The sequence below is a fragment of the Hippocampus comes genome, unplaced genomic scaffold, assembly GCF_001891065.2.
Source record: "Hippocampus comes isolate QL1 unplaced genomic scaffold, H_comes_QL1_v1.1 scaffold37, whole genome shotgun sequence".
In the NCBI taxonomy this organism is placed as follows: Eukaryota; Metazoa; Chordata; class Actinopteri; order Syngnathiformes; family Syngnathidae; genus Hippocampus; species Hippocampus comes.
Genome location: NW_017805535.1, coordinates 1964667 through 1982307, shown reverse-complemented (window position 1 = coordinate 1982307; position 17641 = coordinate 1964667). Strand labels below are relative to the sequence as shown.

General features: G+C 39.2%; 2 protein-coding genes across 13 annotated transcripts in view; one reads left to right on the top strand and one right to left on the bottom strand.

The window, feature by feature from the left end:
- Positions 1 to 13149, bottom strand: part of mical2b (microtubule associated monooxygenase, calponin and LIM domain containing 2b) — a 50892-nt gene extending 37743 nt beyond the window's left edge. For 3 of the 8 annotated variants that reach the window (XM_019878125.1, XM_019878127.1, XM_019878128.1), the window contains exon 1: positions 12940 to 13149. The gene's annotated coding sequence lies outside the window, so the exon portion shown is untranslated. Of the gene's footprint in view, positions 1 to 3292; positions 3344 to 12939 lie in introns of those variants that run through there. The other 5 variants (XM_019878131.1, XM_019878130.1, XM_019878132.1 and 2 more) reach the window with 4 other exon arrangements.
- A 451-nt stretch (positions 13150 to 13600) lies between these two features.
- LOC109520702 (dual specificity tyrosine-phosphorylation-regulated kinase 4-like) overlaps positions 13601 to 17641 on the top strand; it is an 18236-nt gene continuing 14195 nt past the window's right edge. For 3 of the 5 annotated variants that reach the window (XR_002169222.1, XM_019878099.1, XM_019878098.1), the window contains exons 1-4: positions 14892 to 15662; positions 16315 to 16491; positions 16582 to 16645; positions 16738 to 16901. Coding sequence is in view for 4 of the 5 variants with exons in the window: in XM_019878099.1 (XP_019733658.1) it covers positions 15495 to 15662; positions 16315 to 16491; positions 16582 to 16645; positions 16738 to 16901 (573 nt within the window). In the remaining variant the exon portion in view is untranslated. Of the gene's footprint in view, positions 13864 to 14891; positions 15663 to 16314; positions 16492 to 16564; positions 16646 to 16737; positions 16902 to 17641 lie in introns of those variants that run through there. The other 2 variants (XM_019878100.1, XM_019878101.1) reach the window with 2 other exon arrangements.

Genomic DNA, 17641 nt, shown 5'->3' with positions numbered 1-17641 from the left:
CACACACACACACACACACACACACACACACTTTTTTTTCACAGACAATACCAAAAGACCTACGTGAAATATGGATTTATGGTGACGGGTGATTACCACACATGAGCAAAGTCCGCTGTGCACAAAATGTGGCGAGTGGCTCTCCAACGAGCTATTAAAATGAGCTCAAGTGATTTGTCAACAAATGTAAGGCCCTGAGAGCGTCATACTTGGTGGTTAACCGCATTCCTAGGGTTAAGAAGTCAGTCAATATTCATGAAAAAAAAAAAGAATTGTTTACCTTTTACTGCTGATTATAAAAGAATGGAAAAAGGAAACATCACACTTTTTTCCTGGTGAAAGGAGAGAGACTATTATTTCATTTGGTAGATTCATTGAATATATAATCACTGAACACAATGTCTTATGTGGGTCCTGAAGAATGTCAAAACAGTCTAAAATGGCTGGCACTGAATGAGCTATTAGGTTGCAAAGTATAGGCCATTGATCATTTATTTTTTTTTTGTCAACGGCAATAAAAAGCATTGATCGACATGCAGATCACGCACTTTTCCACGGGTCGATCGATTGTAGCACCACTAGAAAAAAAATATGTTCAGCATTTTTGCATGGTTAAAGAACAATTATGAATACAGAAGACAAAAATAACATTTCACTTGAAGGGTAAGTCATGTCACAAGATTTTTTTTCCAATTATAATAGTATGTTCCATGCCACCCTCCTAGTCTAAAGACAGTATTCTGATTAATGAGATTACAGTTGCTCACCTGTTTTCTGAGTTTGATCATGTGATATTTGCAATTTGAGCTGTGATTGGCCATTACCTAAGGCACTGTGAAGTCATTTTCAGTTGACAGCAAGTGGCAAAAAAAAAAAAAAAAAAAAATGGCCACCCCTGGAGATGGATAACAACGGTTGGATTTTGCTGCAAATGCAAAACTAAATCAGTATACAGTACCGTGTTTAGACTATTGCGGCCCCATAGAACACATTATTGTCAAGAAAATTTTGGACTTGACTTCTTCATGAATGACCAGTTGATTTTCATTTTTACTAAATAAATGTGGGACGAAGTGATGTCAGTAACCACTGTAGTGATTTTGCCAGATAAAACATCACATTTGAGTCAGTCTGGTTTGTGTAACCCATGTGTTACAATTTCTACAATTTTTGTAGATTTTTGCGTATTGTCATCTTTAAATCAAAGACAAAGCATAAAAATTGTGTGATATGAAATATTCCAATTCATGTTTTATTTATATAGATTTATATTTATGTTTTGGTCATAGCACAATACCGCTTTTATTGTCCATAGAGGGCAAAAATACAAAGAAAAAAATAAGAACTATATGTGTATGTATAGCACTGGTGCCACTGAACATGTCGAGTGGTTGAAAGTAAAATAAATATTCAGGAATAATACTTTTACAATTTTTGTAAAATTGTATGTTGCGTTATATAAACTTATTTACATCGACTGCAGCACGTCATTAAAAAAAAAAAAAAAAAAGATCATTGCAACTGTCAGGCTGGAAGCTGAAAGCAAGTGTGGAGAGTCAGTTTCAACATTTAAACTGTCATTGAAAAGTAGCGCGAGGACTCTTTCGAGCATCTATTGGGCACTCGCTCAACTTCTAGCTACTAGCCATGAGACACTAAGGCTGGTAATAGCCGCTGTATTATGTCAGCCGAATTGATTACAGGGCTTTCAGTATACTTAAAACCTTTGTTCACTCTGTAACCTGATAACATGATAAGCTGTCCACTGTAGTAACCGCTGTCCCCGAAAGGGTTAATTAGTGATTGATTATGATTTCAGAATGATGTGTCGATGTTGGTGGGAACAGCAACGTAAAAAGGGTTCAGACTATCGAGCCTATCTGTTGAATTGTCATGTTGAGTGGTTTGCTCCTAAGCGACGAGTTGGTCTTCATGTCAGGCACATTTGGTGAGCGGTGGCCTTTTCAAAACTACTGTCAGCCCCATAAAGTGTACTGCACGGCGGATGGGGAAGGGGAATTTTCCCTGATAATTTGTAAGCCCCAATTAGGAATGGCTTGTTAGTAGTCGGTGCTTATGTCCGCAAACACTAAAAAGTCAAAAATAACACGCTGGTCTAACGATTCTACTGATTAACAATTACATTCACATTTTGTTCACAAAAGCTAGAGCAGTGGTTCTTAACCTTGTTAGAGGTAGCCGTACTCAAGCAGTTCATATGCACATTCACCGAACCCTTAGTGAAAAATAAAAATATGATTCAAGAAGTGTTCCTTCAGTTTTGCCGGTGCTAGACTAGAGTTGCTCAACTTGGCATGAGAAATCATGTAGATAGGGCGCCGAGTCGCATCACGTTCCTCGCTGCATATGTATCAATGTTGTACATATTCATCTGACCACTTTCTTTTCTCTCAACATAGCATGTATTAAAACTTTTTTTTTTTTTTAAATCACAAGACGTACCATCACGACAGTCACACGTTGACAACTGAGCAAACTAAATTTCCTGCAGTACTGATTGGACAAGCAATCAAGTAGCAAATTCTCAAAGAATATACTTGATATAAAGAAATTGTAAATGGTTTCACTATACTGGGAGAAAGTAGCGCTGACAGTAGGTAATTACGTGCTTCCTGGCTATTAAATCTAAATATAAACTACTTATAGCCGGAGTGCTCAGAGGTATCAGGCAATCTATCAGCCACATCCGAAACAGCCACCACAGTGGAGGATGACACACCCAATGCCGAACATGTAGATAAAAGGCTGTCACAAAATGCATGCCCTTCATCACCTACAGCTTTGTATAAGGTGGGAGGGGTATGAGCAGTGGAGTTGGTGATTCATGTTTAATTACAGATAAAGTGTGTTGTACCCTTTCCCAGTTCCCCGAGGAATGGTACACAATTAAGAATTTTTCTGATGTTAAAGAGTTTTTATCTTTGGCAGACTTCACATATAAAAGCTTTAAAAAAAAAAAGGGGGGGGGCATTTGCCAGCTTTGGTCATACTGTGTGTGGGGTGCTCAAATAATTTCAACACATCTACCCACACACAAAGATTCTCTTCCACCACCGGTCAATAATCCAGCCCTCTAAAGGAGAGAAGTCATGTGCGTGATCACACGTTACTTCACAAACACGACGAGGCTCATCCGGGGATATGCCGATGGTTGCCAAGTGTTTCCAAAGACAGAGGCAATGTCATCAAGGAAATACTTGCTTTGGAAAATACTTCCTGTCCCATAGGGAACCCACGTTTATACAAAAACGACATCGGGTAGGCCGCCTACCACCCAAAGATGGTTGGGATAGCCTCCAGCACTCCTACGACCCGAGTGAGAATAAGAGGTTCAGAAAATGGATGGTAGAACATCATGTAGGCTACTTGTTTTATTTACCGGCACTTCCTCGTTCATCAGTAAGAGAGCTTCTTTGATTGACACGTCACATTGAGTCAAGTCGCTCAGGAAAACTTTGCATCAGCCCACGCATACAAAAGACTTTTCGTCCTCAAGATTGAACACGTTCATTATTTAAAATTGTCGACCCCGACTGATTTGGACCCTGTTGTCGGGACAAATCCACTTATGACACAGCTCACAAATAAGGATAATCTTATAAAACATAAGAGGGCGTTTGGCGTCCATGGTCGGGAAAGAGGCGAAATAGGGACAAAAACAGCCTGACTCTCTTTTTATATGTTCCCCACCTTCGTCGAAAGCAAAATGGCGTGAATAGACTATTGCATTAGTTTAGCCCTTTTACCCACATCCGTCATTTGACATCTTTTGGATGAATGGGCTAATTTCAAATCAGAATGTATGTTAATAACTGAAGAGCCACATGTTTGTTTTCCTGTGCCTCATGACTTGACTGGGTAGCAGTCGAGGGTGGGTAGAACCTTGCCAAAACTCAGAGGTAGGATTCAGCTCGCCTGAAACATTACTGAGAATAATTGATGTAGAAACTGGATTGGCGGGCAACACAATTCATGACAGTCTGTGTATTCCGATGGAAAAAAAAAATTCTGTGTGCTGATTTTTATGTATTTTGAATCAAACACATAAGTGCAAAATAACTGATTTTATCATTCATTTTGCTTCAGTCAAATTAACTGATCACTTTGTGAAATATTTGCTTTGATTGGCAAGATGGATAGATATATGTAGGTGCTAAAACACCTGATCTTTTATTAATTTATTTAATCGCCTAGGTCAAATGAAACTAACCCCTGTACACCACGTTAAGTATATCAAGTCCATTTTATTGAGTTGTGATCTACCTCAGCCTGAGTGAACACAGTGTTCTGAAGGCCAAATGTTTACAAGTACTGAGACCAGCTTTGACTGTTGCATGCAAGTACTTAAATCAAACCCCTAATCCTCATAGCATGAAGCCCCACACTGTAGATGACAGAGGCTGGATTAAGCCCATAAATGTGTCAGTATCTGTTGTGACACAATACCTCGCACTTCCATAGTACACCATAAATGGATAATAACCATTAAAAAAAATAATCATAGAAAAAAGTTGGGCATTCGCATATCGCAATCAAACAAAAACTTGTTTGCAAAAAGATACCCAGGAAAGTAAGATCATGTTATCTGTTAGGAATCATTCAATAATAATGACGTCACTGCACTAGGGTTGTCCAGATCACATTTTTTTAAACCCGAGTTCAAATCCAAGTCACTTGATTTTGAGTATATGTTGATACTGAGTCCCGATCCAATGCAATGATCTTTTTATTTGGGTAAAGGTATTCCAAGATAAGACCTTTTGTATACAGCTGTAAATCAGCAGTTGTTCAAATCAAATAAAGATTGGGATGGTATCAATAAGATTTTAACAATACTACTACGCTTATCAATAATGCTTATCGACCTGGTCTGTATTATATGTTGAAAAGAGGCCTTAAACAAAGTATACTTGAAAATGAATTCCTTTTCAGCCTCTGTTTCTCAAGCTATCCAGTGAAAAGATTATCTGACATACTCGAGCTCAACTTGGCCTTTCTCATCTGACAGCTACCCATATTGTGAGCCAGCAGCACTTAGCTCCCTGGTGTATTTTTGTCGCTTGATCTCTCCCCCCAAAGCTGATATGCGCAGCGTCACCCCCATATAAGTCAAGCACTCATTCCAGGAACTAACTGCGTGTGCCATCGTGGATTTTTTTTTCGTGGCACCACACACTGAATGACAGAAAGATAAATGAGAAAAGACTCAGAGGAAATGTGATACTAACATATTTGGTGTCAACTGCAACAGTGATAATAAAAACAATTTTTAATTCCAGTAATTCCAAACACTACTCTCATATTATCCAGCCCTTGTCATAGCTTTGAAATTCAAAGCAGGGTGAGAAAACCATATATAGAACAGAAAGGAATGGCCCTCCAACAAACACTATAGACAGAATATGTAATACTTTGCCAATACTATACACATACAGTACATTACTTTTGATATGTACAACCAGATTTTTAATACTTTACAGCTTGACCAGTCGCACACATGACATTCTTTTATACTGTATAATGTACTGTATACATATACAGAATCATTAATTGCAGGTGATCTTTGGTTTACTGCAGCACTGACATACTAAGACACTTCGTGTTTGGAAAAAGCGCACAACAAACTACACCGGCAACATCAGAATACGTCGCCACACGGCACTAGCGGGTTTGCTCAGTCGTACTCACCATTCTTCATTTCACTGGTTTATGCTAACGTCATAGACGTGATTGCCATACAAATATTTCCTGTAATTTGATCGATAATTGATAGGCAATGGTACGTTCTAAAAAGGGCTGCAAAATACATGTATATTAAAATATATAATGTTATGGCGGAATTGTATGCTTTTATCTGACAGCCAATATCCAATCAGATGCAATATTAAATGCACATTGGCATCCAATAGGTGAACAACATGCCAAAACTGCATTGAGAAACATGATGCACATTGGCATCCAATAGGTGAACAACATGCCAGGGCACAACTAACAAATACCTTTTTAGTTTTTAAAATTCCTTAGATAAGGTGAGCGTGCTTACTGTGCCGCATGAACATTTTTTTTTAATTTCTTTCAATAGATAACATTGTCATTTCTTTAGGTTCATGTTAAATATCGCAATATTCAACACCCGTACGGGCAGCCCTCGTTCCAACTGCATTTAGGTTTTGTTGCTGGCTTAAAGGGCATGTCAAGTAAAATAATGTTCCTTGAAATATGTTGTATGTGGCCCTACTAGTCTTAACACGGGATTTTGATTCATATTGCATTTGTGGAATATGAACGAAGAAGCAAAATCATGTTTATACTAGTGGGACCGCATCAAACAAATAGAAAATGTTTGACTTGACTTCTCCTTTAAGGGTTGATCTCTGTTACAAACCAGGAACACTTGCGAAGTGTATACTTCAGAAAATCCTCAAAGTGAGCGTACTGTTTAGAATTTCGTCAGTCCATTTTGACAAATTATTTTGCTTCGATGACTTTTTGTCTCCATCTACTGTAACTGAGAAAGGTATTTATTTAGAACAGAGGTCTCAAACTAAACTTATGTGGGACCCAATGGAGATAGAGTCTTGGTTGCAACAAGTATTCGATAAAAAAGGGGTTCAAGTATTCCCCCCCAAAAAAGTACAACCAATCCAATCTCCTCAATCTTTATCACTAACAGTTTAGAACAGAAAATGTTCTTCAGAATGTGAACATTGTTGACCCCTGGCCTCATGTGCAAAGAATTCGTACCTTTCAGACTAAAACACCGCAAACGGCCAAATCCAGAAAAATTTATACACACACACACACACACACACACACACACACACACACACAAAATCCAGATAGATGAATCTGTGTGCACATGAAGCTAAGCAACTTCCTTTCATAAATCTCAATCAATGCGAAAATGTTGGTGTACCAGACACCCCGCCCCCTCTCTCTCACCCTTGTATAAATATGCAAATTGGTATAAAACCTGACTGGTTGTTGATTGGTTGCACATCACTGTCAACCGGCTGCATGCAAATGTTCCTCTGGGCACACCACAAACTGTGCGAAGTCGGTCCAACATGTTGAATATCCCGATTCGAGGTTCAACGCCCTCTCGAGGTGTTGAGATCAGTCTGAGCACACCACACACGGCAGGATTACCTGCTAAGATTATCTTTGGAGCCATTACGAGATTCGGGGCCGACCTTTGATTAGTAGAAGGGGAGATTCGAAGCTGACATCGGGTCCATTATCCTGTCGTGTGGACCGAGCTTAACCTTTCTCTTCATGGCGGCTTTTGAAAAAGCCATGACGAGGACTGGGTGACAGAATATATTTTCCTTCTACTTGGTGTCATTTCATAATTATGATTAGCCGAATGTTGTCACGAACATGAGCAATGAATGGCAAGACAAACTCGAGAAACAACATGCACACGCACAAACGCACGAAATACGAACCACCCAGGGCAGGGGTCGACAATCCAAAATGTTGAAAGAGCCATATTGGACCCAAAAAACAAACAAAAACCAAATATGTCTGGAGCTGCAAAAAATAAATAAGTCTTTTAATGAAGCCAACACATCCTGTATGTATCCATATTAGCTATATTAGCTTACTATCAAAATGACTAAGTTGGCTACAAATACACAATGAGCCTTCATGAAATTTTTTTTTCCCTGTGGAGAGGCGCAACCTTTTTTGACCGATATACTCGCTTTTGAGATATACTTTTCGTTCAACCAGCCTCCCGAGATCGACCCGTTAACGCATGCGAGGGTACGCACGCACTTACACACGCATGCCATAACGGCTCCTAAGATGAACGATGCATTGGACGCACTTTTGCAGCGTGTTAACTATTGTACCGTTTAAAAATGCTTATCTCAGGCCTCCAGATTCTCATTCTTTGCCAGTACCCTCTGTGAACTGGACATGAAACTTTTTTTTTTTTTTTTAACAACAGTCACCTGCCTGGCATCCAGTCCTGCTAATAGAAACGTGTGTCGCAGGCTATGACGCAAATCTTCGTTGACAGAAATGTTGAAATTTAATATTTATTCTACACATTCTTGCAGCATTGGAAAACGTTAAGAGTTTGTGTCATGTTTGTCCTCCTACAGAAACCATATTAAAACAAAAAATGTATTTCCCTCCGACATCTTTTTCCATTTTCAAACATTTTTGAAAAAGATCCAGGTAGCCATTAGGGCGGCGCTAAAGACCCCCGACCCAGGGCAACGACATGGCCAAAAGGGGGCTGCAAAACATCACATGAGGCATAAACGACCTGTGTGGCGCAACATTGAGACCTCTGATTTAGCATATGTAACACAAAATGACAGACATTAAAATGTCGAATCAGTACCTGCATGCAGTACTGGCTAAAACTTTCAACCCATCCTTCTCAAACATCCGGGGAGGTATTGCTTGTATATAAATAAACCAATATAATATCCTCTATCTGGCACAATTGCTGTCAAGCAGAGGTGAGTGCCAGGTTTTAAACTTCAGATTTCTGTTCCGACAACTTCCCTGAGGGGTAACTTGAGAAAGAAAGCGGTGTCCCACTGCTGTTACAGTTCCAATAGGTAGACTTCGACACCCCACTCACAAAATGACAGATAAGAGTCATGTAATGTTTGTCCCATAAAAAATAGAATATGAGATGGTATTTCTAGCTTGAGTGAACTACTTCTTAGAGAAGACCAACATCAAATATCTCTCGCCTTTTCTTTCACTTCGACACTTGAAATCTGAGCAGAACATTCTGTCGTCTCTGCTCCCCGTCTCTGGAACTCACTACCACTCCAACACAGAAACATAGTTTGTTTCACCCACTTCAAATCACAATAAGAACACACCTGTTTAAGACTGCCTACTCAATACGATGACTTTTGCTTTGCCTGTACTGTACTGCATTTAAGTTTGAATTGACTTATCTCATTGTACTTTTCATTGTTGTTTTATTGAATGTAATGTTATATATTGTACTGGGTCCTTGAGTGCAAAGAAAGGTGCCTCTAAATAAAATGTATGTGTATAATGAACAAAAAAAATTGGTTAAGTGCCCAATCCACACAGATGTAGGTATTTTGTAAAGCAAGTACAACTCTTGCAACAATATCATGTTGTGCATACTAACCTGATTAACCACCTCCAGATGGATATTTAGTATTGCAGAAATAGTGTTCCCTGTCGTTGATGTGCTATAACTCCGGTGTTAGCCAGCTCCGAGCCTCAGCATCGCAACCAGTTAAGTAAAATATGTATTAAGTATGGCAAGAAACAACCAGGTAAAAAATGAGAACGAAGTCCTAAGGCAGTTGGCCAACCGCAGAGATGACAACCTATTGAAATTTACTTCCAGAACATGGAAATTTTGATTTTTAAAAATGTGCTAACCATTGTTTTACGCAACCTAAGTATTGTTGTGTATCTATAAATTCTTATTTTAATGTAAGTGGAATTCATTGTGTTACAATAGCAAAAGATCAATAATAATAATAAATAATAATACAGTCATACCTCGGTTTTCGACCATAATCCATTCCAGAAGGCTGTTCGAAAACAGATTTGTTCGAAAACCAAAACCACGCTCTTTTAAAAAAAAAAAAAAAATCTTTATTGAACACGTCTATGGACAATGGAACGCTACACGAGGAAGCGTCACTTCCTCGTGTAAGGAAGGCGAGAGGAGTCAAGCGGCGCATTCAAGTGCGCTCAGTTTGTTCGAGAACCGAAATTCGGTCGTCATCCGAGCCATAAAAAACTAGAAATTTTTGGTCGAAAACCGATTTGGTCAAGAACAGAGACGTTCGAAAACCGAGGTTTGACTGTAATGACAATAATAATCCTAATAGTAAATCCCCTTTCTGAGCCGTCACCTTACCGTAGTGGAGGGGTTTGTGTATTGTTTGTTTGTTTGTTTATTGAACATAAAAACATATACAGTAATAAATTGACAGAAAGTAAGGTAAGTAAAATAGTAAAAGAAAAGAGAAATCAGTCATCATTCAACACAATTATTATGTTCAAGGGAGTAGGAAGAAGTAAAGAACTTATCTAGTCCTACTCCGTGTTGTGTTTATATATAAATAGATCATTTTTATGTCAATCAGAAAAGAAAGAAAGAAGGTATAAGTCTCCATAAAGGCTCATGCTTTTACCCTTAACCGTGATATTTTTACAACTTTTGGTTTGTATCGGGATTTTCTACACATACATCCTGGCACTCTTGTGTCAATTTTCTCTTGTATTCATAATGGATTTTGCAGTACCTTTCTCTATTTATCAACTTAATTCTGATTTATTATTATATTTAATGTTTAGAATTTATCACCTTAACTCTGTTTGATGTAGGTTGTTTGTACTATATCTCAATATTGGACTGTATCTCAATGATCCTAGGAGCTAAGTTGTCTGGGGCTTTATGTCGCTGGTACACACATGGCAAAAAGGTCCTACGTGAGGGACGAGCCGAAATATGGCTCAAAAGACCCCTTATGATGAGTACAATATATGGAACTCAGTTGCCCTTGCCCAGACGCGAGTTGTCAGGGGCCTCCCTCTGGAGCCAGGCCTGGTGGTGGGGCTCGCTGGCGAGCGCCTAGTGGCCGGGCCGACACCCATGGGGCTCGACTGGGCTCGGCCCCTAAGAGGCAACGTGGGTCCCCCTTTCCATGGGCTCACCACCGATGGCAGGGGCCAAAGAGGTCAGGGGCTAAAGTGAGCTGAGCAGCGGCCAAAGGCAGGAACGTTGGCGGTCAGATCCCGGGCTGCAGAAGCTAGCTCAAGGGACATTGAATGTCACCTCTCTTGCAGGGAAGGAGCCCGAGCTGGTGTGCGAGGCAGAGAATATTTGACTTGGCAGAGTCGGGACCTGCCTCCACACACAGCAAGTGCTCTGGTACCAGTTCTCACGAAAGAGGTTGGACTCTCTTCCACTCTGTAGTTGCCCACGGTGAGAGGCGCAGAGCAGGTGTGGGCTTACTCATCGTCCCCACCAGCTCAGTGCCTGTACATTGGGGTTCACTCCGGGAGATGGTTCCTGACTGTTGTTTGTGTCTATGCACCAACAGCAGTTCAGAGTACCCACACTTTTTGAGTCCTTGGAGGGTGTGCTGGAGAGCACTCCCTCTATGGACTCCCTCGTTCTGCTGGGGGACTTCAATGCTCACGTGAGCAATGACAGTGAGAGCTAAAAGGACATTAAAAATGTCACCCACCATTATCCATGCTTTGCCGGGCCGTAGCCGTTTGGAATATTCCAACAAGTGTGGCGATTGTTATGCTATGATGAATAAAGTTGCTGTTCGCACATAGTTGTCTGAAAAATATTGGACATAATCTGACGATGTCGCTTCACTTCGTGTTTCTGCCTTTGTTTCTCACTGATGATATGAACCTTTTAAGACTAACGGCAATCGGGGTGTAGTCAAGTCGTTAGCTTTCAGCTGAATTTGGATTTGTTTGCGAACGTCTTTTTTTAATTGAGAAAATATATACAACACAAGAATCAGACAATCCAATTAATATCTTTTAAATGCATACATAAAAGTTTAACAAAATTAATTCTATATTAAATTAATTAAAATTATAATAGTTATAATAAAGAAAATAAATAAAAATACATCTTTCAAAACTGTTATATCCTTGAGTTAATCTTTCAACATTTCTGAATGTATAGCATTTATTGATCTACATTTTTTATGAGAACAAGAGACTTATTTATTTATCTACCTCAAAAATGTTGTAAAATATATTCATTTATTTTTGTTGTATTGTTACCTTAATGTTCAAGTCTGAAATTTTATTTTATCAGTGTCTACAGAGCAGTTTTTCATTGAGCATACATTTCTTTTTTTTAATCCCATATGAAGGGCTCCAGACTTTTTTTTTTGTACTCGGACCACAGGAGCCCCTAATTTGAAATGTTAGGAGTCCAAGTAGAAAATGTAGGGGCACAAACTGTAAGTTAACCTGCAAAGTAAATATCCACTCCACGTGTTTGCTGTACATTTCTCATAAATGGGCTTAGGTGTAGAGCAGGAGAATGAGTGTGACACCTCTGGTTCGAGGGGAGGAGGGGATGGATGGATGGATCATTACATTGGAATTTTCATCTACATTTGGAAGAGTCCTGATCCAATCTGTGGAGATCCAATTCCAGGAGTGTGTGTTTGTTACGGATGTCCGAAGTTGGCCATTTGAGAGCAGAAAAAGATTGGAATCATGTAAATATTTAGAGTTTATAGCGCCACCTGTTGCTTTGACATGTACTTGGCTGCCTGAAATCTGTTTTCATATAAAATGAGGTTTTAATTTCGTGGATGTTGCTCTCCTTGAGAATTTTAGAAGAGAGAATAATTTACAACAAGGTGACTTTCGACACTGGTGAAATATAAGCAGGAATCGCATTTGTTCAAAGCAGAAGCTAAGCCTCGGGGTATGAAAATTCACAATTGGCTGCAGTCTTTGTGAAAACAATTTGATTCAGCAGAGACGTACTTGGAGCAAAGGGGAACTCGTCTCATATTTTCACGATTTACCGACAACGTTTTCAATTTCCATTTCTTAATTAAGGTTCGTATCGAAGCTATTAAAAGTAGAATTAGAATCTTCGTGGTCATTGCAACGTTGTTCTCGACAGCGGCTGTGCTCACGGCGTCTTTTCGGCAACTTGTTACGACATTACGGCTTTCCTGAATTAAGTCCATGAACATTACACCTTAGCTCGTGGCCTTCTTACGTTCACCTGTTGTGCTTCCCCAAGGGAGAAAGTGTAAATAAACTCCAGCGTGTTCAGAAAAAAACGTTCACGTTCAAACAGGTTTGTTAGAAAGAGTCGAATTGCCTGGGGAAATTGCAGTCAGGTGCGAAATTCAAAGGAAGGTTTTCATGGGCATTAAGTCTTTCTCAGCTACTTACCGCGGGGCTCATTTCAGTAAGTCAACGGGCTGTCGGTATTGCTCAGTCTTTATTCCACGTTGTCTCACAAATAATTTCCCCCAAGTAATGGCACAAGCTGTCTTGAATGCCGAAACGCAAGTGCGGTTGCTGAGTGAGCTGTTTGCTCCTTATATGACAGCTGCCCGACTGTGACTGCTTCACTGAATTGAATAGCGGCATAAAGTCATTTGCTCTGAGAAATCACACGCTTCCGTCTTGCCTTTCAACATAAAACAAATCAACAACTGCTTTATCAGCATTTATAAATGCCGATTACTATTATTCATTTTACACAAAATTCATCACTTTAAAATATCACTCATTATGGTTTGCATGAGTGCAAAAACTGGCTTCACAATAGGTTTGCTTAACAGGAAACGATATATTTTTTCAGGTAATTTGACACACGACGCAAATTTAAAGTATGCCACTCATTGGATATAGCATCATTCAACAACTAAAACGTTCAGTGCAGATTAATCACTTCCCCCCCTTTAGAAGCATGCATCATCACGGGATGTTGGGCTTTCAAATTACAGTATATGTCATCATGATATTAAATTCATTCATTCATTCATGACATGATGTCATGAGGATCCCACCTCATTACAACTCTGATACCACTTTGATTGGCATCGTCCCATAAATAGACACGGAGTCCATTAATCAAGCAAGCATATTTAAATGTGGATATGATTCAACTACAGGCCTTTTTGTATTTACCAATACCAATACCAAACATGTTTTCACAGGCAGCCATGTGTGCTTTTAAATTTTATTATTTGTTGTGGACACAATAACTGACACTTCAAATTGCCTCCAGCTGATAAACAAAATATATAGTGATGAAAACTAACCAGCCAAAGGAAAATAGGAAAGCATCCAACAGAACGGGATGAATAGGTCAGTAAGTAGTTTCAATGTAAAACTGTATTTTGTACTACATTAAGGTATTCCACAGGTTAATTGTACTATTAAAAATAATATGATGTCACATTCCGCAATTTACACCAACTTGAAAGTGACCGTATAGTGAGGGATTTTTTTTATAGTCACCTTTTATTTTACGATACTGCCCGCTGAAAGGTGAGGTTGCCAAGGGTGCCACCAGGGATTTGGGGCCCCCATTCATCCATGATCTATACTGTATGTCTTTCCTCATTTGGGTCACAGACAATTTTAGCCTAGCCCTGCTGAGTTTTGGGTGCACTAGTATATAGTCGCCATTCAATCATAGGGCATGTTTACAAATACCACGTTCACATTTTTAGACAATTTAGTTCAAGGAGGAGGCCAGATTACCTCAAGAAAACCCAAGCAAGCATGAGGAGACCATGCAAATAGGTCTATTTGAACCCAGAATTTTGTAACTGAGGCAGAAAATGGAGGAAGTACTGTAGTGAAATTAGCTCAGGGAGCTACTCTCAGGTGCAAAGCATATTTTTTTTTGTTCAAATGTCATTTGAACATGGTCTCTATAAAAATTAACCAAAGCAACCCACCGGCAACACGGTAACTGAGTGCTTATCCCACCTTCTCACAGTTTTCTGGTTGAGGGTTTGAATCTAGACCTCGGTCTTCCTGTTACAAAATGGGTTCGATTCCAGTTCCTGCATTCCTGTCTGGAGTTTGCATTTCTCCCCTTGCCTGCGTGGGTTTTCTCCAGGTACTCCGGTTTTCTCCCACATTCCAATAACATGCGTAGCAGGTTAATGGAACACAATTTAGAGTCTAAATTATACCAAGGTGTGATTGTGAGTGTGGATGGTGTTTCCTCTATGTGTGGTGTGTATAGAGGAAAAAACATCCATCCATCCATCCATCCAGGAAATGGATGGATGGATGGATGGAGATGTGTGTGTGTGTGTGTGTGTGTGTGTGTGTGTGTGTGTGTGTGTGGGGGTGTGTGTGTGTGTGTGTGTGTGTGTGTGTGTGTGTGTGTGTGTGTGTGTGGAGAGCTTTTTTCTGTTGCAATGTTGGTGAAAAAAGCTAGAAACATTTTCGACGAATAAGTGCTTTTGGAGTAATGGAATGCTTAGTAATAACATTTCATCTGTGTGTGAAACCTTCATGCATCCAGTGTAGGTTTTACGATTCACGATGCCTAACATGTTTTGTCCTCTTCTGCCCTCAGGTGGCAAAAAACTGCTGTGACAGCCGATCAACATTTGTCCTTATAATATTCCAACTGAAGATTAGGTAGAATGACGCAAGATACATCATAAAGGAATTGTATATTAAATAGACATATTTTGAGATATGAAGAAAGCCTATCAAGTAAAATGAGTATTGTGTGACATATGACATTGAAATATCGGGATTCATTTATAGAGAGGCACGCTGCGCTATGGACGGAGTTTGGAAGACGCTAAATTGCTCTTCAACACAAATTGTGACGCCGGTTTTCTGGTGACGCCCGCATGAGTTCTTGTCTGGTTGCCTAAACGAGTCTTTAGTTAACCCATGACGATGTCAAGCAGCCTTTAATTCACAGAACGGCCCTGTGGCCACACGAGGTCTTCTGATAAAATCGTATGACACCACCACCGTCTGTGCAGCTACCGCATGAAATGTTTACTTTCAACCATCTTGAAATTGGTCAAGTCTTCAAGCACAGGTGCTTGGGACTTGAAAAGACAGTACACGGGAGGAGATTCCCAAAGCGACAATGTATTTACAGAGCAATGTTACAACCCAACAAGGTACGTTTTATTTTAAGACCTATTATTGCAGTGTGTGATTTTTATGATTATTATTTTCATACATGCATAAATTGGCTATATGGGTTAAAACAGGACTTGCCACTGAAATAAATGAATGGACGTCACTTCATTGAGACAAATGGGAAACCCAAAATACGAATGGAATCCCACGAATACAGCGTGTGTGTGTGTGTGTGTGTGTGTGTGTGTGTGTGTGTGTGTGTGTGTGTGCGTGTGTGTGCGTGTGTGCGCGTGTGTGTGTGCGTGTGTGTGTGCGTGTGTGTGTGTGTGTGTCTGTGTGTGTCTGTGTGTGTGCACGCGCGCGCGTCCGTATGTAGATAGATCGATAGAATGATTTGTTTTTCGGCCAATTTTCCACATAACAATTCGCATATATTATATATTGCATTACTGTATAAATCTCCATACAAGCGCTGTATGAAAAAAGTTGACTGAGTATTATTACCGGTGCATTTGGTGACACAAATTGAAGTCGAGACTACACTATGTAGAATGCATACAAGAAGCCCATAAATGAGTTTTCAGCGGTGCTTGCATGCATGATGATGTAATTTGGCGTGTCAATAAGACTGCAGATGATTTTGTTCACAGCAGCCTACATATTTATTTCCCTTACCTTTTAAATTTATAGATCTCCCCAGCTTCAAGAAACATCAAGGACCACCGGAAGTCAATAAAATGTGCTGACAAAAAACAGATATCACCACCATCGAATCCTCCTCAGATGACTGAATTCGGTTTAATATGTCAAAAGATCAGCTACCCACAAAACCAGATGCACCAAGAATGCATTTCCAAACCTATTCAGGTATGTTCGAATGCGGTGTTGCAGTTTTATCACTATTTCGAAGTTTGTCAAGTTTTATTGTAAATGTTTTCAGTTTCTGTTTCTATTCAGGCATACAAAACAACCATCAAGAACAAAATCTTCACTTTCAATTTACCAAGTATGACATATGAAAGTAAGAACTTCACGGCACCAGCCTTTCAACTGTTTTTAAAAAAAAAAAATTCTGACAAATATGTGAAACACAATATCTCAATCTGTGCACAGGTATACTTAGAGATAACAGACGATATTTGACACCGTATGAGCAAATTGAAATTAAAGAATACAGAAAAGTCTGGTACGTAGGAAAAAAGGACAGTAAAATTCGGGCGCAAACCACTTCTGAGGAGGCCAAGTCATTTGATGATGACCAAGGATTCTACAAATCAGTAAGTGTAGAACTACTTTTTTTTTTTGTCTTCACAAAATGTATATTTTTCCGGAAGTGTATTGCTGATTGCTGCCATGCGAGAAAAAGGTTCCCCACCATGTTGTAATATATATATATATATTTAACGTGATACATTTCATGTTACAATGTAATAACAACAGTAATGTTCAATTTGCGTTTTAGCAATCAAAATTAATACAATGAAGAAAATGAAACCTTTAATGAGTGTAAAAAAAAGTCATCTGTCACAGTCAATGTTCAGGCTTTATTTGATTAAAAAAAAAATAGTGTAGCCTTAAAGTTTTACCTTCAAATTATGTTCTTTATTTAGGCAAAGTACTCAATTGTGTTTGGCTGTCCTAATTCAATGAAATTGGATTAATTACATAATATAAATAATCACTTCAGTTGAACTTGAAAGTTGTTCCATTATGTACACCAGGGGTGTCAAAGTCAAATGGACGGAGGGCCAGATAAAAAATTTTGCTGCAAGCCGAGGGCCGGACTGATCGAATGTTCATTGAAAATTTTAAAAATGACCACATATTGTGTATTGAACCAAATTTAATTGACTGAAAACCTAACAAATACATTCCAATATGGTCAGATAAATAAAGCAACATTTTTTTATGGCTATGTCAGTAAACTTTAATTTTCAACAGGCACAAAAAAATTTCCTTTGTATAAAAATACCCATAACATGAATGAAAGAAGCCGATATTATTCAAGGCACTATCA